The sequence below is a fragment of the Aphis gossypii genome, chromosome 3 (assembly GCF_020184175.1).
Source record: "Aphis gossypii isolate Hap1 chromosome 3, ASM2018417v2, whole genome shotgun sequence".
NCBI lineage: Eukaryota > Metazoa > Arthropoda > Insecta > Hemiptera > Aphididae > Aphis > Aphis gossypii.
Genome location: NC_065532.1, coordinates 44382719 through 44407995, shown reverse-complemented (window position 1 = coordinate 44407995; position 25277 = coordinate 44382719). Strand labels below are relative to the sequence as shown.

Below are 25277 nucleotides of genomic sequence, written 5' to 3'. Positions count from 1 at the left end.
ATAAACATTATATTATAAGCCAAAACTCTATAGTAGCTTTTTTGAAATTAAAAAAAAATGTATAATATTAACTTAGGTAGCTATATAAAAATAATTACCTACTCATCATAATAAATAGTAGTTTTTATGTTTAGTTCTACATACCACTGTTATCTATTTTTTTAATAGTATAACAATACTATGGTTATGACTCAAGTAAAATTCTTATAATTCGTATTCATTGTAAATGTAATACTAATAACAAATCAATGAGACAAGATAATTTATCATAAATGTATGCCAATTATATGATTATAGAGTCTTGACATAATATAATATCAATTAAAAAATAAAAATAAAGTTAGAACGAATTCTGATTTCAAAACTAATAAGTAGTTTTGTACCAAGTTAATAGACTCTATGTATAAGATAATTTTCGTTCTGTAAAAATGACTTAGTGGAGTTTCGTATAATTTTTGCCTACACAAAATACGTTTTAATCGAACGGACGGTGGTAACCGGAAATGGGCATTGAAATACCAAAAAAAAGTGGCTTGAACTGTGTAGACGTTACGCTACTCGTTTTTCGTCTTTTCCGCTTGTCCCAACTAGAGTAGATTCGAATAACGCTATATAAATACACTGCTGCACATATAATATACCAAGCGGTGCAACAAAAGTCAGATGCCGTCCATGATAAATCTGAGGAAAAGAAGTAGTGGGAATGAAAAAAACAGCGTTTTTCGTTTTTGATCGCGTTTCCGAAACGTTTGTCGGCGTTAGAATTTATATTATATTTACAAAGTAAAACGACGACATTTACGACGAATACGACGGTTACGATTCGATTAAACGAAAAGTGAAAAGAATCTGGCACCCTCTCCTACGACCTCAACCGTTCCTTTTTCCACGTCGATTTTGGCACCGATAGCGATACGAGACATAAAACGAGGAAAGACGCGCGCACACTGAAGGCACGACTGCATTTGAAACCACTGAAATAAATAAGCCATACAGACGACCGGGAGTTTATAATATTTTTGCATCGTTTGTGTGTATGTGAGGTTATGGATACGGAAATAATTTATTTGTTGACAAAAAAAAAAAAAAGTGACGGGTTTTATGGGGCGATGGCTTAGTAAAATCATCGAGAAAATAATACGTGCTTGACGATGACGTCGAGACGAGACATCGTGCGCCATACTGTGCGCCTCTAGGCCAAAGTGAATTGCCGTACTGCCACCATAACTACGGTATGTCGTTCAACCTAATTGAGAAACGAAAGTCTTCGGGATAAGGGTGGGTGGGTGGATAATATAAAGCTCAAGAGGAATGGCAGCTGGAAATCCAAAGGGAGGTAAAAACTTCAATGTCCTATAATTCTATACAGTCTTCACTCGATTTAACTTCGGTCTCCCTTTCTCGCTTTTTTTATATTCATAAACACTTTTTATTATATACAATTTTTTTTTTTGAAATGTTTTTATTTTAAATTGGGCTTGATGATTATACGTTATCACTCAAAATCACGCACACATACAAATAGTTTGAATTGTTTATATTTTACTTAACTATGTCTAAACTATGTCATAGAGAGATAGAAATATTTTTAAAAATATATTTCAAATTAGAGTAGCTATTGAATTTCAAACTTAATTTGTATTTTCAGTTATAATACGTATGTCTATACTATAGTAGTAAAAACTGCTAGGTACTTATTGCAAAGAAAAAAAAATCGTTACAATCAAATAGGTTTAACAGGTATCTCGAAAATATTAATACGTTTTATACTATTCATTTGTTTATTGATATTAAGGTGCGCACGACGTTTCACGATAAAATATCAAAATCGATCGATGATAATTAAATTAACATCATGTTTTTTGTGACTAATTTATGAAGTTATAGAAAATCTATAGTCTAGCTCCTTATACTAGTACATTTTATTTTATGTTTGAATACTCGAGATCATATATTATTTATATAATTGTTAGTCAAGTTTAAAATACGTTTTATATTCTTAAGTAAATTACACGTTTTTTTCATTTTTTTATCTATATAATATGTACATTGTACATATGTGTCCATTATATTATAGATATACAATTTTAAATATCTAATACTTTATGTTGATTTTAAAATTCTTCATTATTTATCAGTATATAATTATTAATAATCCTATTTGTAAAGTTATATACCAGAGATCACCAAGTAAGCTTCCGTAATAAATTGACTCGAAAAGTTTTTGAAGACGCAAAACATTTTTAATAATATAAAATATTTTTAATCAAAACGAAACTATCTCGAACAAAATATAATATGAAGTCTTATTTTTTTATGTCAATATCTCATTTTATTAAATTAACTATTTAATCGAATAAGTAATTAATTTATCAATAAATACTAATTAACTCAAAAATTATTAAGTCTTGTTTGACCGAGTAAAAATACTAAACCAATATACTTAAAATATTAGTTTGAATGAATTTATCGTATTATAAAAGAAAATATGAGTTTATGAAAACATCTCAGGACAAATAGGTAGTCATTATACAAATCACAAATAAATATAGATTGTTATGTGCCATATGAATATATAAGACACTGTATTTCTAATTTTTTTACTAAAATAATTAATCTATGAAATAAAATATATTTCCTTTAATAACAACCTCACCTATTCAACCATATTTCCTATTATCCCATGGGCTGTCTAACATGGTGAAATCGACAATTAGGTAAGTATAATGTTATCTATAATATAATATTATGTATATTATGTACTTCTATACAAGGGGTGGCCATACGGCCAATCACGGACAATTTCAAAGTCGATCATGTTAGAAATTATTTTAAAGGCCACGCGCACAAATATTAATCGAAGTTGTAGTGAACAAATTATCGATAAATTTTATCTGTATAGTCCTTATCTTTTATTCTGGTTTGGTATTTCAAATTTTTATCATTCCCGCAGTAATATGTTATTTAGTTAATTATACTAAAGTTATTAGATTTTAGAAATTATTATTTATTATTATATTATATTTAATAATTATTAATTAGTTAGGTTAGGTTAAAATGGTTAGTTGGTTGGAATATTTGTTATTTTATATACACTTAATACAAGTACGTTTATTAATACGAGTTATAGTTATTCAATAAAAAAAAAAAAAAAATGTTCAATAAATTCGATCTTCAAAGGTGAAGTATATTTTTAGTAGATCGTGACCAAAAGAATTTGGCCAACCATTTACTATACTATTTTTTATAGGTAAAGTATAATACTATAATAGTATTTGTTTTACTATGTACCTATAATTTGTGTATTGACAAGACGTATAAAATAAATAAATAATTTGAAATTAATTAATTAATGTATAATTTTATGATGGAAAAATTTAATTTTTTTTTAAAGTTATGAAAAATCAAGACAGTAATTTTAAGGATTTTTTTATAAAATTTGGTAAAAACAAAAAAAAATGATCTGACCCCAACCTTACATAATTTCATAAATATCCCATACTGCCTACCCCTGTTATGTACGTTCACTATTATCATAAGGATCAATACTTTCCTATTATTTATAATTTAGATACAGTATTAAATTGTATATTTTAATAGACTGCAGATTGTACGACTATATAAATAATTAAAACAAAATGTCTTAAAGACATCGCTTAATAATTCAATATATCCAAGATTCGTTTTATTTTAATATTCTCACAGTGTAATACAACACTAATTTAAAATATTGCGGAACACATAAACAAGGCTTTAGTTTCATTTAGACATCAAAAAAAAAAATCAATAGTCGTATTGTGTATTTCATACTAAAATAGAATAAAAACATCTAATCTGCAGTAAAACACGTAAAATAATATATTATTTCAAAATATCCTAAACAATCCGAAGTGAAATAAACAATTCTCGTAATATTATAAATTAATTTACACTGATGGTCATAAATCATCTACGTTTCATGATTAGAAAGCAATTATTATACCAACAGACGAAAACGTATTTTGCGTTAAATCCACGCCCCGTTTGTCACGATCGAGATAATATTATTAGTGCGCGTCGTTATCGAATAAGGTATTGGTTTTTAAATTGCGTGCGCGTAACGAACCGTATAAAATCGAGGTCAATTACTCGACAATTAGTTGCCGGCAATTAATCCATTTCTATATAATATACACTATACAGACCGCGTGCTTGGCGGCAATTCAATCGACATATTATTAGTATTTTCTCTTATACGCTTTTTGAAAATCGTATTACCGTAATTATGTCGACATAATCAGATGACTACGAGTGTTAGTGGAGAGTTTTACTTCCGCAGATTCAAGCTAGTACCGATAATTTAATCAGAGTAGGTATTTGAAAAGTAATTTGTTTCCCAACATTAACATTACACATACATATTATAATATTATGTGTGTTGTACTATTGAAACGTGGTGTAAAATATAATAATTGTTATATTATAATAATCACAAGTGCGCGGATACGAATATCACGATTTTGTTAAAATTAATTATTTGTTCATCGCCTGGAATTATTTTTAACGATAATAACCAGTAGCATTATGATTTATAGTTTTAGATTTATAAAAGTTTTATCGATAAAATCTAAACGAATTCGGTATTTATAATAGGTACGAGTATATTTATAAGTACATTTCGATATATTTTCATTATACTATATCAAACACGTCCAACAGTTTTCCAAAGAATTTGTATCTGGAAAATATACAGATGGAAAATACAATATGGGTATAATTCTTTGTACGTCTAACAAAAAAGAAAAAAAGTTGAGAGATACCGTAGATTCAAAACGTATTTTTTATTACTTTTATTGAATTTTTAATAAAACAAATAAGAAAATATCAAATCGTTCAAAAGAAATAATAAAACAAAATCGATGATATATTAAAAAGATGGTATCAAAAGAATATTTCTAGATGAAGAATGAAAAATACTAAAAATTATAGATTGATTTTGAAACTTGGTATACAAATTAAAAACATCAATATTTTATAATAAACGTACATATTATATATTATAATAATAATAGCACAGCGGTAAGTGTAGTCAACTCAATAGAAATTAAATAAAGTATTTAAAGAATTTTAATTTGAAGTGCATTTTCATTAAAAAATCTTTTTGAGTTTTTAAATATAATAAATATATTGAATTAGTTACACATTCAGTTCAATAATAAATTAAAATGGGATTTGACTTCAAAACTAAACAAATTTATATAGTTAAATATTGCATACTAAAATAAATATACCTATAAAGTGTAATTTAAATGATAACTAATTGGAAAATTATATAGATTTGATTATTATGTACTACATTGATAAAAACAAAAAAGTAATAAGTGCAACAATCTGCCCTGTAAATCGTTTGTGTATTTTATCACACTGAAATTATTACTTTTTTACATAATTATTTTTTTTAATTAATTAAACTTTAGAAACTTTGAACATTATAGTTTTGTGATATTTTTGTTTAATTTTTTGTTAAACTACAGTGTAGTAGGTTTTTTAACACATGTTATCGTATTTAGAACATGACTTCGTCGCTGAAAGCTCGGGTGGTCACCTATTCAAGAGCTAGCAACACGCCAGGCGGTGCTTGACTACAGCACCATTTACTGAGTGACCAAACATTACGCTACACCATGTCCCTCAGTCCTCACATAATATGTTACCTATATTATTTGACATTCAAACGTATTAAATTGAAAAATATTACCTTATCGCAAAATATATAGTACGTATGCCTATTATATAAATGACGAATAAAGCAAAATGTGTTTTTTTTTAATTATCATATTTTCCAAAGGTTTTTTTTTTACATACCGTTTTGAACCGTGGCTATCTAATCAGATTATTGATTGGTTTACGGTCGGAAAGGAAATATAGCCGCATGCTATTAGCGCGTAAAAGCCGAAGGCTAAAGGGTACCTATTATATATAGCTGGAAGTGTATCGGTAGCTTAATGAATATAATTAAATTGGCCGTCACCGGTTTAATTATAATAAAACGTATGTATATACTATACGTTTTACCTATACACATTATAGAATTTATTATAGTAAATTACAGAGTAATCGATTAAAAAAAAGCGATCAATAGTTCTACGGTGCCAGATATAGTACGACGATGACAATGGCATGGATGATAGTAATATTATACTACTGGGCCTAACTTAGTCTTATAGAATATTATATATATATATATATATATATATAATATATCAACAAGACAATATAATTTGTTATAAATATATATTTACTTTATCAATCTTTGGTAAACAAAAAAAAAAAAACAAACAAAACAAAAAATGAGAAAACATTTGTCTTCTATTAGCTAGCGAATAATATTTGATTGAAAACTCCAACAGAAAGAATAAAATAATTCATAAATGATTTAATTTACCTACCTTTTTTTACATTATAAAACATTTTTGTAGTCGTTATCAAAATGGATTTCATATTAGGAATAAATTCTAAAATACATGTTTTTTAATTTTTTTTTTTTTTTAATTTTCACACATTTTTTGCGTTTATTATAATAAATGCATTATTTACGTTTTTTATTTTATTATAATTTTAATCCTAGTAATAGGTAATATATTTGTAGGGTTTTTACAAGTAAATAACGAGTTTCATAAGGATTTACTAATTATATACTACAGCGAAACGAACCAAGTTATATAAATTACGCACAACGAAACGTGCTGAAAATAATTTATTGAAAGTTGACCATAAGTTTCAGGAGAAGATCGATTTTGCATATGCAAATTATATAGGTTTTGTTAACAAATGATCGGTTCGGTAACCGTTTTAATCACGAAGAATAACTATGATTTGAGTTATTATATGTTCACCGATCAAATAATACTTCGGAATGTAAATTCATATAAAAAAGTATTACGAAGAAAATATTAAATATTTTGTTTTTTTTTTTTTTTTGTATAACTACATAGTGTATGGTTTACGATTTCATATTATAGTACAACAGCGCTTTGTGTTACCATGGCATTCTTTAAATTATGAGGTTATCAAAATGCTTAAATGCTTGACAATAATTTAATATTTTAGATTTTAAACTGCACAGTGCATAAAAAGTCCACAATAGGTAAAAAAACCTTCAGAATTTTTACACTGGAGTTTTTTTTAAATAGAACACGGTTAACAATACGGAATCATCAGAAATAGTTCCAACCGACAGATGGAATATTGAACGATTATAATCGTTCATTAAACATATTATAAATATGTACATATTATGAGTCACTCAGAAAACAATGCATAAACTAATTGCAAATGGCTCAATAGTATACTATTTATATATATATATATTTATATAATTAAAACTGTGTAATTGATCATAACATGAAATATATTTTATGTAAAGTTACCACCACATTAATTTATACATTATAATAAACTGAGAGATTTCGGTCGTAATTAGACTGTATTTCAGTTTTAATACTGGATGGGTTATTTTTTATGTTGCGACAAACTCGACAAAAATTTAAATAATAAACTCATATCACGCGGCAGCGGTGCTGCACAAGTCAGTATTTCGTGTCGGACACAAAAACAATTCCACGCACACACAAACACATATCGCGCGTGCATTTTGATATATAAATTAAAACTAAAAAGTACCTCGCACGCGCATATACATTTCGCCGTCGGTGTCGGAGTACAGTCAGTCAGGTCGGGGTTTGAACCTTTATTAGCGAATATATATTTTTTTTTAGTTTAGTTTTTATTTTTTATTTTACGACTTTGTGCTCGTTGCTGGCTGCACACACACGCGCGAGCAGCAAAATGCGCGCTTACAAGAATTCTGCACTCATACATACACGTGATTGTATAATTATATTAATTAAAACTCGTCTGTGGCAAACCAAAACGTAGGTAGGTCGTACGCGCGACGCGCGTATGCTTTATTTGTTGTACATTAAATATATCAAGTACGAAGTGCGAGTGAAACTTGCAGACAGTATAATATCATACAACAATTCAGTACTTATATTTATAATGAGTTTGGCTGAATGTGATACAATCGTATAAACTGTTCATTATAATCGGCTATGTAAAACATATTAATTAAACTATATTATTGTGATATATGATATATAATATGGACATGTTAAGAAATTTAGGAATATAATTGATTTGATCAATAGGCTCAAAGATCTTGTTTAAATTAAATTACGGTTTCGTAATTTATAATATAGTGAAAAAATCGAATTTTGAACAAAAATACGCCGTCAAATAATGGTCAACTACTAACTCTGATCAACTAAACTTATTTTTTTTTCAACCCATAATTTGATTAACGACTTTAATTCTCAATTTTAGTCGATTGATTGCCTTTTCTTTTAGTTCCTTAAAAGTTTTGGCTTTTGCGTTATTTTTAATTTGGTCTATGTAAGAATTACGAGGAAGCCCTGCAGTTCTCTTCACTCCGATAATTATATTATGCAGCTTTTCTGGGTGTCTTGGGGCATCTTCAACTATTTCCTAACGTCATGTTCTAATCCTTAACATGTTTTTCCTTAACAATTCCAAGTACCTCTTCGTTAGTTTTCTTTTTTATCTAGTTTATACTTCTCATACGATTCCAGCTGCACATTTTAAAGTTTTCAGTATCATTTATTATCAAAGTTGCACAACTATATTTTTTTTTGCTCTAAGCATAATATGATTTAATAAATAATTTATTAATAATAAAGAAGTATATCTATTTTAGAGATGTTTTTCTCAAAGCTGCATTTATATGTATTCGTTTATTTTCCGTAGGTATTTCCATCAAATGTGATTTTACTTTGTTAATATAACAAAAAATTTTCTACTTATTCTTGTCTTAGAATATTTATTTAAATATCAGATTTTATTTAAACGGAAAAATACTTCAAGAAAAGACAAACAAGTTTGAAGTGAATACTGAAAGAAAAATTATTTGTGATATGCTCAGCGACGTGGATTAAGCGTTTGAAAACTTATTTATAAAGTCATGATTATATTGTCAAAAAATGTATTATTAATAAAAAATAAATATTTACTGTAAGAAATAAAAACTAATTTAAACTACTGTTTAAAACTATTATTACCTTTAGGTAATAAAATTGTTATAACAATTATCAAATTCATATAACTATTGTAAATAATCCGTTGATTGACGTAAAACATGTAAAAAATGTATATTATGTTAATTTGATAACTTTTAAATTTATAATACGGACATATGGTATAGTTCGATTTCAAAAGTAGTTATTTAAGAATTTGTCTTTATTGGTGATTATAAAATAATAAACAATAGATAAGATATTGGTAATTTATGTCCAAAAATTATTCAATATATATTTTGACATTTTCGAATATGCTCATCTCAGCAATGATAGTTATAATATACGAAGCAAATCACGAAACATTTCCAGTGTTTTATAATTATCAAGACACTTAAGATGATTTTTATAACTGAACACTTGCACATGAAAAATATACTATATAATAAAATGTTTTATTATTGTGAAAATATAATATTGATAGATGTATGGTTACGTTTAAGTGCAGGCGTGGGATGTTTTATTGAAAAACATTGTTTTCCACCTGGGATGTGATAACACATACGCATGCTGATAAAAATAACCTTATTGTATACCCACGAGTGATCGGTGAAAGTTTTATGACAATGTTCCAACAAAAAATTACGTGACCAAAAATTTAATAATTGAAATAAATATTTTTTTATGTCAATATTAACTTTGTATTTTACTCATTTACTTCATACTCAGATTCTTTTTTTTTTATAAATATTTCTGAGTGTTATATACGAATATATTTTTAATCAATTTGAGTAACGAAGTCAAACTTTAAATACCTACCTGAATGTGCAAAATGACTAATATATTCAAAAGAGGGTTTTTTTCACTTGTTGCATGAATAAGATTATATTAAATTAAAAGACAAATATTCCTATCATTCACAGGATTTACAATGAACGTATACACAATCGATATACCTATTCCGAGTTTAATTTCGGACAATATATGAAATTCAAAAGTATATTCAACATCAATATAGCATAATGAAATAATTTAAAATACTGTGCACGACAACCAGTCATAAACGCTAAAGTCGGCGCCTTACCGTTATAAAATTGTATAAATTGTATTATGTTATAGATAATATAGGATTATGTCTGCAGACAATCGCAAACCAGATGTTTATTATGCTTAAAGTTTTTCAATTTTAACAATAACTGACACAGTTTGTAGTCATAAAAAATCTAGATTACCAGGCGGAATTGTATATACATACTTGCATTAAATTAATTAATTGTTCAACTATAATTTCAAAATAATTAAATTATTATACCACAAATAGTGTACTCATATCTCATAAATGCAAACATTCAATAAAAAATTACGCTTAAAATGTACTCAAACAATAGTCTTAATCCTGATCTAGTTTTAACCATTTAAATAGTATTGATTATAATATAACATACTACTTCAAATACAATTATTAAAGCTATTTGGTAAAAGCTCTGAAATACCACTATCACTAATAAATTTAATACTATAGAAACAAAATTGACCTAATTCAAGGTTTTAAGATTTAAGTTTAAAACAATCTAAAATTGGATACAATAATATTTTAGTTTATTTTATTAAAAAGGATTTAATGATAGACTCGGTGGATCACTTGGAGTGTCACAAAGATATATAATCCAAGAATTTATAATAGAAAAATAATAATTAATTGTAGAATAATAGTTGTTACCAAAAACCTTGTAAAACTGATTTGATCATCGTGAGTGACGACTTCAATAAATAATGAGGACAAAATAACGGCATATGACTTTTATATAATCACTATATCTTTACAGTATTGTGGTTGCTATATATTATAAGCATTTCGGTTGTCCAGTGATTCGAAACTTTGTTGGAGTGGTTCTCAATTTATCACTACCTGAATTGTATAAAAGAACCTTTATAAGCGTTGAATAAACGATAAATTCTAATTGTTCGGATGAAATGTCTGTGCGCATACGTCGACATTAATAATAATAATAATAAAACGTTTTCCTCCACCCAGTTCATATAACTGTAACATTAAAATCGCAAAAGTATTATATTGTCCGTAGTTTTTTCGTTAATGACGTGGTTTTTATTTTTTCCACAGCCCGCTACCGACCGCCAAGCATCTTCATTTTGCGTTTTATTATTTACTCGAGTTGTAATTTTTTTCTTATAATATACAAAAATTGCGTAAAACTCAGAGTGAACTATTTTTAAGTTACAAACACCGCGCGTACATTGTAAAAATGTCATCCCCAGATGTCGAGAACACGACCTTATCACCTCTTTCTTTCATACGTATTAAATACGGAGGAAAATTCGTATACATTTTATACGTAATAATATTTTTCTTCTACGAAAATAAACGCGCATTCTTTCGGTTCAGAGTGGGATTATACTTTTTCCACTTATTTCCACTGTATTATGGAAAAAATCTAATCGAAACTCGCTTTATTATAATATAATACATAAACTGAGCGATTATATTTTAATAGACGCAACGCGAAGGGACATATCGTTTAAAATGCGTATTAAAGTTTATCGTAGCGGCGCAGGCAGCCCCGTTTTGCGAATGTTATCGTTTCGAAGTGTTGTTTGTCTTTCATCGGTTTTTATTGTTATTATTATTTCTGTCGTACGGATTAGTTTGAAATATACTCGTAGTATAATAATATTATGCTTCTTTATTCTTATATTTTATTATAATATACGTAGAACGTGCATATCTGAATATAAATTATTATTCTTAGGAGTGAAAATCTAATTTATAATTTGTAATTTGTTAATTTGTATTTTTTAAATAATTTTGAACAAATTATTATTGCATTTAGAGTACCAGAATTAAATGTACTTACTCATATTATTATATATCATAACCATGAACAAAAAAAAAAAACTTATATTATTTAAAGAGTACCGATGTTTAGATAAATATTAAACTGATTAAACTAATAAGTTGGAGACTATATAATGTGTGATAATAATGTTTTTAATATAGCTTCTAAGTTTTACAAAATAATACTATAAGGACATGGATACGAATGGATTTTAAAAGTATATTTTACATTTATTATTCTTAAATTATTCTTCAGTTACCATTAAGCGCTAACTTTTTTTACATTAAAATACTTTGAAAATGAAACCTCGGTAGAAAAAAACTAACGAAATCTTAGAAAATGAATATAGGATCCAAAAGCATTTGATTTATTTTGAAATTATGACAACAAAACTGAATATAGATTTTCATAGAACAAAAAAAAAACAATAAATAATTAAAAAAAAGGTTTCATTTTAAAAAAGGAGGTAGAATTTTTTGGTACGTCGATACACTGTGGTTTGTGGCAAGTATACAATTGTATATTTATCTGAAAGATTATGGATTTATTTATCAAACTAAAAATGATACTGAATAGTGAAAACTTTATGAATCCAAATACTAAAGAGCATATACAGAATCATTAGAAACATTTTTAAAGTTAGTCAAAACCAATAATTATATAATAAACCCTATCCACTATTATCTGACAACTAAATGAAAAATAGTGGAGCTCATGTCATCCGATATATAAATCAGATTGAAGAACACTTATTGGCAGTATAAAATTAACAGGCAACATTTCAGTTAAAACATTTCTATTTTAAATAGTATGTATAAATAGGTAGTCGGTAAATCACTTTTCCCGGTATATCAAACGATAGATTTCGAGTTTTTCGACAAATCACGTTTAATTGAAATTGTCCACTTTAATTGTTTGAGTACAACACTCCGTTAGTCTATATGGTTCAACGCCCTATACACATATCATTAAGTTAACAACGACAATATTATATACTGCAGACTTTACGGCGAGACATGTAATACGAGAGCTATAGGCATAGCGGCTCTATACTATAGTTGTAAAGGCATCAAACTCAACCCTTAGGTATAATATTTCTGCACTCATGATTCCTATGTTAACTTTACGATAAAACGAAAGACTCGCAGTATGCATAGATCCACCTTATATAATGTGTATGTAGCTGCGTTAGACTCCTGCAGAGGATGCCTCGCATACTACGCACCTGCAGCTAATTATTGTACATGCGTATAATATAATGCATTATATGTATACCTATAAAAATATTATACACATTTTATACGGCGGTATTTCGCAGACTTGTATATTTAAAAATAATATCGTTCCGCACGAAAACGATTACTCAAATCTAGAAAGACCTTTTTCGACCCTCGAAATAGCGCGTTGTATAAAATAGCGCGTGTGTGTAATAATAATATATTCTATTCTCTTTACGAGATTCCACGGCGTCGGATTTTCAAACGACAAGCAGCTCTATATTTGTATGTGTGTGTGTATGGTGGTATGTGTGTGTGTGTAAAACATAATAAAATAGGCCCGCGGGCGAATCGAGTTTTACCCAACCCGTAATAATAAAATGAATAAATCGATGCCGGAAGTTGGTGCGCAACAGTATATGTACGTATAATAATATGATATATTATAATACGCCATTACTCGAAATTTTTGGCGGACCTCAACCCAACTACTGTTACGACAATATTTATATCATACTATACATAAGCCGGAAACTCGTGTGCAAAGATCATTTCGATGAAATTGGAAAATGACGCATGGGGTAACTTCATTTTTTTTTTGTTTAAATTGTAGTTGAGATTTGGTATCATATTACATAATATTTTGTAGTATACTAAAACTATAACTGAAATATATCATTGTTTATTGTAGAATAATATTATATCAACGCGTTTCTTTTTTAAAGTGAAATTATTACTTAGACTTTTCTACATCTTTGTATTTTGAAACTCAATAGGTCGTTAAAAGAACTATAAGTATTATAAAAACGTTTGTTTTAATTTAGATAGTTTTGTCTTTATTTTTATCGAGCTACTCGTTAAATAATAATCTTTTTATAATCATTATTTTCTCAGAGATAAAACAATTTTTTCATTTAAAAAAAGCTTCTAGGCAAATACTATAATAATAATATGTACTATATTGAATTTCGTATTGCGCAGTAAAATGTATTTCAGACGATTTGTTTTCAAACAATACTAGTTACGACCATGTAGTTATAGGAATAAACGAAGGTTAATTTAAATGTAAAAACAATTTTGTTGCAAATTTTTTGTTTTTATGGGCACAACGATACAACCTGATGGTTTTTAGTGCCCGAACTTCCGGGCTCTAGCTATACAGGGTGCGAGTTTAAATTAACGAGTATACATTGGTTTTTATTTTCAATTATTTTTTTTTTTTTTGAATTTGTAAAATAGATAAGTTTATATATAAATTATATATTTAGATATGAAGTGACAAAAATATGTTGATGCATAAGTTATTGAATATATAATGAAAAGTTTTTATTTATAAGCATATACAGTATGTATGCTTGAAATAAAGTAACATCTGTAAACCACGAATTGATGATGCATTACTCGGTTCATTCAAAATTTAAATACTGATATATATATATAAATTATTCATTAAAAAAAAAAAAAAAAAAAAACGATATTTCTAGAGCACAATTTTTAAAAAAGTATGTTGTTACAGATAAGGAATTTCAATAAGATAACTGACTAACAAAGTTAAAAATGTGTAATACAAAAAAATATTAAAACTCTGAAAATCGTTGTTTATTAAAATATTTCAAACTTTAAAAATTGTTTTCTTTAAAATCATAAAAACATACAGATGCGATCATACAAATTACTCACTTAAATCAATAATAGACTTATATTATAAACCAGAACCTGTTCGGCTAAGAGAAATCATTGACTTAAAAATTTATTAGCCTAAAATAAATAACAAGTCCTTAGTCATACAACACTGATTTGCATTTAAAAACTACTCAGAAAGAATCAAAACATTTCTATAAGAAGTTCTATCGTTTTGGCTATTTTTCAGTAACCCTTTGATCCTAAATTTATACAATAATGTTATTCCTAGTAAACATCTAAAACACTCTGAGTGCAAATAATACCGAGATTTGTTTAACTAAATTAGTATACTGTAATGAATCAAAAATACAAATTGTAAGAGCCATCTTTGATTTTTTCGTCTTTCTGTTTAATATATATAATTTCACGCTTTTAACGTACAGACACTTATATTTTTTCATTTATTTAAAATAAAGATAAATTGTAAAATAGTAGTTGTAGGTACACAACATCATGAAACAATAATGATGTTTATTTTCGTTGGTTATATAATATTATATTATGTTATACCTAATTATTTCAAAACTACGTGCGTCGTCCTCGTCCATAATTTTATCAAAATAAGAGACATGTGATACTTCGCAATTTTTTCTTAATAAATAAGAAAATAGAGTCAATAACTCAATATTTTTTCTATATCTATTAATTTTATAACAAGTCAGGGGATGATTTTTTTTTTTTTTAATCAAATAATAATAATGACAATAATATTTTGTAAATTTAAAAAAATCACTAACCTTTCGGCGGGTTGATGTGCAATCCCGATCGGTACAGCGACTCGTCGTCTTGCCAGTCGTTGTTCCTGATGACCGTCCGGGCACCGTATACGGTGAGCACCACTATGAGTCCCATCCTTGGCCACTTGGACCCCAACCGGCGTTCCAGTGCTGAGTAACCGTAGCCGAACAAGAAGCAGTAGCCCACACTGGGCATATACAGCACTCGTTCGGCCAGCACAAATCCCACATAGAAAAACAAGTTAGACACCGGCACGAACGGTATGGCGGTCATGGCGACAGCAAGTCCCATGGCCCTTGCCTAAAAATATTATAATTTTATGTATAGTCAATGAAAGTAACAAGTTTTCAAGGATGATCGATAATATTTACGTAAAAATACAATTGATTTGGGATAATTTGGAAACTCATTATGTGCGTATGAACTAGATCGGTTTTTTTTTTTTTTTTGAATTAACGTTAAAATAATAATAATAATTAAAAAAAATAGACGAAAAGCGATCGACTAGGTAATGTTAATAAAGATCTAATTTTCTAATAAATACTAGGAGTAAAAACATATAATCTAGACTTACACGTAAGAAATAAAAAAAGTATATTATCATTTTTTAACAAAAAATGATAAAATCAGATAAAAATTTGACAAAACATTGCGTTGAAATGATATAATTATTATAATTCAAATTCGAACAAAAAAAATATATATATAAATAAAAAAGATATTCAGACGGTCTGATTTATTTATTTATTTATCTGATTTCCGTTAAAACTAAAGCCAAAATATCAAACCGTATACGTAATCTGATTTAAAAATATTGATAAAAATAAATAATGAAAGACATCTCAAATTTCGCTTTACAACTATTCTTTAATTATTAATTTACAAAAAAAAAAACTGAATCGATAATAGGTACAGTTTGCATTATCACTGGTGTATCATTATACCGAATAAATATTCGAACAGTGGATTTATTATTTCTAGATGTATAAAAAATAATTTCAGAACTAGCCAATGCCATAGATAACACTTGATTGCTTTAGTATGCGGATAAGGCGAAAACGAAATTTATATTTACTTACCGGGTCATCGGGTAGGTCGACCGGTCGACCATACTTGGTCTTTGAACAACACCTGTGAGACCGGTGGTGGTGGTGTTGTCTGGCCTTGGACGCAGCTACGGCGGACCGCTTGGCCGCAGCGAACAGGACCACGTACAGGGCGATGGACAGCGCGTTTCTAGGATCGTAGACGGAAGTGATGGGTGTAATGGAGTCCATAGACCAGTCAAAGCTCAGCCTCCGAGGGTAGACAAGTAACCGAAAATTCTCGACGGGCAGGTAGAGAAAAGTCAGTGTCCGCGTTACCAAACTTGGTGACTTGGCGGTCGGGTTGTCTGCAGCTGCAAATACAGGTGGTCCGCCATCGCCCATCAATGAAATCCGAGCAAAAAGCAGACCAGCCGCCGTGCCCGACAGAATCGCCAGTGTCCTGTACATTCCTCCGGAATTCTGCAAACAAACGAAAGATATCGAAATCAGTATCAGATGTCGGGTGATAAACAAGAAATCAGAAAATAACAATCATCAATTCATAAAACAGACAAATAATCCCAATCTCTAATTCACTATGGAGCATTTGAAATAAAACCCATACGTACAAAGATACAAATATATAATATATTATAATTATTAATGATAATTACACAAGACTAGGTTGATAAAATATTTGACGTCAAATCGTAATAATTTAAATTCGTAAAATTTAAATAAATATATAGTTTAAAAAATAAAAGAAGATGATCATATTTAGTGTAGTATTAATATATAATGGTAACTAATATGCTCACAATATCTTGTAGAGAACTCCGACTTTTAAACGTTTGTTCGGAGATAATTTTATTGCCATTTTAACTACCATTTTATGTGATCCATAAACATTTTAGAACTCGATATAAGATCAAAACAAGAAAATTTCAAATATTACTTCGTATATATATAATAAATACAACTAGGTCCTAAGTTGTTAAAGTCGTAACGCGATGCACAATAAATTAAACTTGTATATTTTTATATATAATTATTATTACTATTAGTATTTAATTTTGATTGTCTTCTCAAATGCACTCGCATTAAAGTTTACGTATACTATCTGTTGACTTATCGAAAATATATTTAATTTCTTGGTAAATTTAAATAACGTAAGTATACGGTGGTGAGCGTGTGAAACAGCCGCAGTAGGTTTTAAACACACAAAACTATATAATACATCGTGATCAACACGTGGATGTTAAAAGCGGTGAAAAGAATATAATAGGATAGGCGGTAAGAAAGAAGAAAAACCAAATACAAAAAGTCATCTATAATTGATCATTTGTTTGTCGAACGGCAATAGTTTTTCGTACTATAACACACATACATTATTCAACATTGGCGTAGAGGGACAATAATTTTCAATTGTCGCACAAGGTATAAACCTACCTACCTACCATTACCGCAACTATGTAATACCCAGTACTTGATTGTGTGTGGGGGTATATATAGTATGTGTGTACAGAGGTAGGGAATCAAAAAGTTATTCTCAAAGTCTTGGCAAAGAACAATGTTTTCTCGTTGGCGTTTGCAGGCAGACAATACCGTATTTTAGGAAAGCAGCAGTGCGCGTTGAACATTTTAATATAATAATAATATTAATAATACAGCGTATAATATTCACGTTCGAGTCTCCGATACAATGCGCATTGGTTCAGACCATCTATGTAAAATGTATACGTATATATATTAATATCATATTAAAGACAATACGTGCACACAACGCGGAAACAACGAAATACGCATTCGGTGTGCTTAACGTTCCCCGGACAATACAATAATTGAATCGGGCCGTCTCGCACTGAATCATCCGGCATTATTTTCATTTTTTTTTTTTGTGTATATAATTTATATACATCTATATATTACAGAGATATGTGAGGTTGCTAGAATTTATATATATTAAAAAATTTAAAATATGTTGATGAATTAAACATGGCATTCTAAATATAGTTTATACATTTAAAAAATATAAAATATGTAAAAATAACTTGCAGCTAAAAAAATATTGTTATAATTATTACAAAGTACATAAAACAATGGTTTTCGTGGTAAAAGAGGGTTATATAATGCATAACGATTTTCGTCTTTAAATTAATTTCAATAATGTAATAACTCGATCATACCAAATTAAATTAGGTCATCACTAATGAGCTAATCCCACAAATTTAGATATTTAAGAATAATAATCGTAGCCCGGTCAATTCTTTTCATTCATATACTTGTATATTAAATTGAAGTTATATTTATTTATTTCCTTGGTAATATAAAAACATGTCTATAAAACATAAATAGTATTATAACTCTAAACTATCAAAATAGTTCTAGAAACTGATAAAATATAGTTTAAAAATACATAATTGATAATTGAAAAACATTGGGTTATAAAACTGAATAAAAAGCATACATAAATGCTAGGTTCAATAATTGTTATATTTCTATTCTGTATTTCTAATTTTTTGAATACTTAATTAAAAATTATAATAACACATAAAAATATATAAATGTACTTTTCTAAACAGCATTGTAGATACGAGATAAATGGTCAGATTAATATATAAACAAAATCAAACAAAATGTCATAAAACGTAAAAAGTAAAAAAATTGGATGTTAAGTTACCAAGGTTAAGATTTTAATATAGTCATCGAGTTAGTGGAGATTGAATATAGGGTAGATTTTCCAACTTTATAATTAAAATACTGTTTGCAAATTATTATTATATTATGCCTACTATAATATAAGTTGAAATTTTATTCATACATTATTATCGTTTATATTACGTATATATATATAGGCACTCATCAAAAGTCGTGGTTCATGAGCACCGAGTGAGCAAATTCCAAGAACCGTTCATCCCCACTTCCCATCATTACTATTCTACCAACCCATCAACGGGACGACATATATACTTACAAACAAATTAATTTACTCTTAACATACATATTACATGCATATTAAAATATACGCGCGAATCACGTGGTTTTTTTTTGTTTTGTTTTGTTTTTATTATCCGGTTCACGGAGGGGTCGAAAACGTTTTTTTTTTTTTAAGGTTCTGGTATAATGACTTGTTGTGTACACGCCCGTTAATTTTTTGTCGCAGTAACTAACTTAATTAGTATCGATGTCACCGCCGCCGCCGAGGAGTGTTCAGCACACAATGCAAATTAACACATGAAAGCGAATTTATTTCTCGTACCGAGTTATGTATAATGTCTGTGTAAGTGTGTATATAAAATATATATAAATATATTTATATATTATTATTATTATTATTATATACCACGACAAACACCGGCCACGGGGTTTTGAATTTTAAACAGCTAAAAGGTCATTGTGTAACGGCAAGAAAAAAAAAACAATGTAAACGTCCTTCTCGCAACAAGCCATTGTTTCGCGTCGTGTATTTTTTCTGACGTACATTCCAAGTATCTACGTTGAATTTAATTTTATTATTAATGTATTATAATAATAGTATATATTAAACTCGACATTTTATCATGCGGTTACGACTGAACACACACATACACACGCAAATACACTTAAAATAGCACATCATGAATCATATAATTTATATCTAACCTCACCTACGCGGCTATATATGTATATTAAATTATTATACAATACCGACGACGGTCCGAAATATGTTATTACCGTGTAAAACGTAAAAGACTACTTATTAGCCGTCGGGGAAATGATTTGATGGCGGCGTCAGTGGCGAGCGCGTATTTGGCAAATATCGCGAAATCGTATTTAATATTATTATATAGGTACCTGCCACACAGTGGCGGCGGCGGCGTTGTTACCCTTTTTTTTAACATTATTCACCCTCACCCCTTCTACGCTTGTGTGTACATGATTACACTGATTAATGTAACCTAAGTGGCATGTCCCGCGTCGTAAATTATTCTCCAAAGGCGAATCGCGTGTTCGATAACCATGTGCCGCCTTGTCATGCCATACAGCCATATTCGGGCCACCGCCTCCTCCTTTTTCGACAAGCGAAACACCACACCGGTCACCCCCATCACGTTTTACCACCACCGATATTATACAGAGGTACTATATTATTATATACTATATAGGTAACGCGCACGGGTTTATTATATTGTACACATAAATATATACCTATAAAAATAGTATGATGTTGATGTATATATACATAGTGTATGTGTGTGTGTGTGTGTGTGTGTGTTTTTGTGTCAAACACTGGGATTTCAATGATTATATTAAATATTTCAATTTTTTAAAAATATATAAAATAAAGGTTATTCACATATAACAATATTTTTTAACCACATTTCATTTGATCTTGAAATATATGTGATATAAATATTAGGTGTGTAGTTTACCTGGTGTACCTGGTAGGCACCTACTGTATCAAAATTTAATCAAAATTCAAAATGTAATTAAATAGTGCAACACATTCTTTTTAAATTGAAAAAAAAAAACACTACAAATTTAATACATATAATAAATAATATAATATAATAAATAGTATTCGTTAAAAGTCAACAGAACCAAACTGACATGTTAAAAGTGTGTAAAGAAATACCAAATATGTGTTTTAAATTAAAAAAAAAAAAACAAAACGTACGAGGACGATGACAGTGAAAAATATTGAACAGGTAAAAATTATAACTAATATTAAAATATATTGTGTATGACATGAACTTTGAGCATATATTTACAAAATTCGTAAAAAAATCCACATCGAAACAATGTGACCGTTAAAGTAAAGGAGATAATACAATAAATTAAAAATAATCATTAAGATCTAAAGACTACTAAAACAGTAAAATACAATATATTTTATAATATAAAACATTTATTATATAATATTCTGAACATTTAAATCGTCTAAACGTGAATGAGCATATAAAAGAGTTATCAACATAACGAGGAGGTACATTTTATAATAGAAACGTACAAAAGTGTAAAAAGTAAAAAAGTATAATATTATTCATGACAATGAGACACCGAAAAATGAACGCACGGCAGTGATGCACCAAAAATGCATATCCAAAACGCCGTGTTAATATAATTTAATTTATAGGTTATTAATTTATTATCGACAAACATAAATCATGATGTTATAATTATAATAAATTTAACAATGCCATTGACGGGAGCATGAACAATCTTTAAACCTTTTATGTATTAATAGCAAGCTCGTAAATTTAATGTTTAAATATGATTTGAGACCCATGATTGATCATTAAATAAATCATTAGTGTATGAAACTCGACATAACAACATTATGTAATTATTGTAATAGATTTTTATTAGATTGAATGTCTTTATCACGATTTTTTTGATATTCTGAACTTTTTTCTTTTAATTTTTAGATTCAACGTAATGGGAGCTTAATGTAATGTCAACTCGGCTGTTATTCATTTTACACAACATCCGTTACCTTCTTCCAGCCAATCGAAAAAAAAAATGTTTTCGGTGTAAGAAACTCAATGTTTAAATAACTATTCAAATGTCTCTGTTTTTCTATGATGAATAACTGCATATTAAGATTTGGTTATAATAGAAAACAGTAATATAAATAAATAAAGTTATATTTTAATATTTTAAGTCTTTATTAGGTAAAATAAAAAAAATATTTAATAATATCATTATTTCCCTAAAATAATAAACAAAAATAATTGAGTTATACTTGTAACGATAGGCAGCGAGTCTTTTGTATATTTTTAAACACGTTCAATGTTTCGACCAAAAAGGTTAGGCAAAACGAGCTCAATCGTTCGATAGCCATGAGTTCCGTTACCTCTACCCAACTGACCCACCACCCAATCATCTCTTAGGGTTATTGAGCAAACATTTAATTACTCTAATAATACGTTAACTACACCCATAATAATATATCATTGGCTCACTTCCCCGGTTCAACGAAACCACACAAAGCACTGTCTGTCGTGTTATTATTATTATTATTATTATTATTATCATCACAACGACATTCGACCACGTTTCGATATCGATTTTGGCTCACAGAACCCATTAACCAACGCATTTGGTAGTATAACAATACGGACTCTAGGAATGCACGGTATGTGGTGACTTGCGCATTTAATAAGTTTCCTGTACCTATACCGATTACGGGTAAAGAGGTTAAGTCCAAAACAACAATTTTCAAGAGGCGATTCAAAATGACTGACGAATGGGACTGACTGCACGATATGGAAGAAAACATTAATACATTATAATACCTTCGTATTATAGCATTTAGACTGAATACTAGTCACGAAATTTAATACTTAAAAAGACGCAGTATTTAAACACGATCTTTTGACCACAACAATTATTTTAGTCGCTTTATTAATTAATCGTACCTAACTTACTGTTAATTATATTGAGCTAGCAATAAAAAAAAAAAAACGAGTTTTCGTGAACAAATACGAAATATGATAATTGGCACAAATTGTAAACGAAAATTAATAATTAATTATAATATGTTTCGTTCAATTGAAAGGTCGTTCTCGACACTATTACAATAATAATTACGGTACATGAAACCTAACTTGTAATTTTGTTTTCCCTAAGTAATTATAATTGACGAACAGTTACCTAACCACGAAAGTCGTGCTATTTTACATGCACGTAAAATATATCAAATATTCAATCAGTTCAGAATAGTACAATATTATTTTATGGGCGCCCTAGTTTGGTCTGTAAAATTTATTTTTGTATTACTATTTTTAATACGCGGTGGGCATGTTTTTTTCATCAATTTTTTATACGAAGGTGGTATTGATTTCGAGTAATGTAATAGTAACGTGTATAATGTTCATATTGTTCACACAAATCATTTGTATAGGACTGATGTCATATTATATCATGCATAATTTTATATACCTATTTGAATAATATACTGTTACTATGTTTTTCGACTGAAATTTAATGTTCAGGGATCATATTATATCGTATAATTTGTATTTACATTTTGATACGAATACACATCGTCTTGTACATATTATACAATTATATACATGCAATATAATATAGTTTAAAATTAGTTTTGTTGCAGTTTACACTTGTATGTAGATGCAATATAGATATTTCATATGGCATATATGTATACGTTTTATGGAAATTGTTTACGAATGCCTGCCTGATACACATTATATTATTTAATTTCACATTATTTGTTTTTCAACTATTATATTAAGTATACATAATATCAAAATGGAAATACACACACACACACACACATACATATATTATCAAATAATATAATAAATAGTCGTCTATTTACAATGAACTATAAAGGCGAATTACCATTTCGTGTACGATAACGAGTAAGTGCGTATATTTTATTCACTTGAAAACAATAAAATAGCAATTATCTATTATTGTTAACACTCCAGAAAAGTTCAATATTTGTGCAAGAATGTATTTTAAAAAAAAGTTTATCCTTTGCCTCATAGTAATATAATATTTTTAATGTTCGCATTTAGAACACACATGGTGATAATAACATATAATAGTGATGAAAATGTATTGAAATTCTGTCCTCCAACATATTATTTTATCCAATTTTTTTTATTCATTAGTCATCGGAATAATACCGTAAATTTGGATGTTTGAACTGCAAAGTAAATCAAACTGGTAACAGTTCCAATAAAGGTTTGGGACTGCTCATATTTTGAATGGCTCCATGATTTTGCTAACGGGGATTTTAGTTTCGTTAGCAGACGATCCGTGAAACCTGTCTTTTGCGCTCGCGTCTCTTATCCCCTACGGAGAAATCTGTGGGACAAATCCCACGGTGCTGATCTTCTCCTGGCCCGGGTCCAAGGAGTTATAACAATAACACATATATACTTTTAACGTCGTTCGTACATTATACTATTATTGTATAGCAACGCGACCACGATAACCGTTTTGTCGCGTCTCAGACAAATAATAACAAACTAATAATAATGCGCAATGCGTCTGTCCATTAATAATTAGTAAAATACTATTTTTTTTTTTTTACAAAAGTATTACTTAACTTTTTGTCATCTGAACCTTGATAATTACCTACATATTATTATAACTTAAATTTACATAATATGACAATATAAATTAAATCTATTTTATAATAAGTTTGGGAACATTTGAGATATGGATTTAAATAAGAACAATAAAAGAAGTAAAGTTATTTATAGCAATATGATTCCGTGACTGTGGCTATATTACTTCTTTATTTTTGTGTGTTATTTAAATTTAGGAGATTATACGAAAGTCTGCGTTTGATTCAATTTACAGCTATAGGTGGATCGCTTAATTAATAGAATTTCAGAATTGTTTGATATATTTGATTAATGCGGGGAACTCTTTTTGAAATGCTTCCTTACAAACAAACTATGTAGGTAGCATCTGATATTGTCTTCAGAATGTTTGATTCAAAAACTTGATATTTCCTTGTATGCGAATTGAAAAAAGATCCATATAGATAGAAATTCATATAATTATTATATTATATACATTTTATAGTAATAGCGAGGATGTTTAGTTATTTTCCATTTTCCTACCCATTCTTTGATTTTATTTTATCGTTCAATTTATCCCGTTGCAAACTTATTTAAACGTTTCTAAAATAACCTGCAGCGACAATCACGGGACGAGAGCTGA

The 25277-nt window shown here is 28.4% G+C and overlaps 1 protein-coding gene across 1 annotated transcript in view; it reads right to left on the bottom strand.

Annotated features, from left to right (window-relative positions):
• Positions 1-25277, bottom strand: part of LOC114128341 (protein O-mannosyl-transferase TMTC2-like) — a 256521-nt gene that overhangs the window by 124240 nt on the left and 107004 nt on the right. The window contains exons 4-5 of the mRNA XM_050205030.1: positions 16644-17072; positions 15564-15864 (exon numbers count right to left, since the gene is read on the bottom strand). Coding sequence (XP_050060987.1) covers positions 15564-15864; positions 16644-17072 — 730 coding nt within the window. The remainder of the gene's footprint in view (positions 1-15563; positions 15865-16643; positions 17073-25277) is intronic.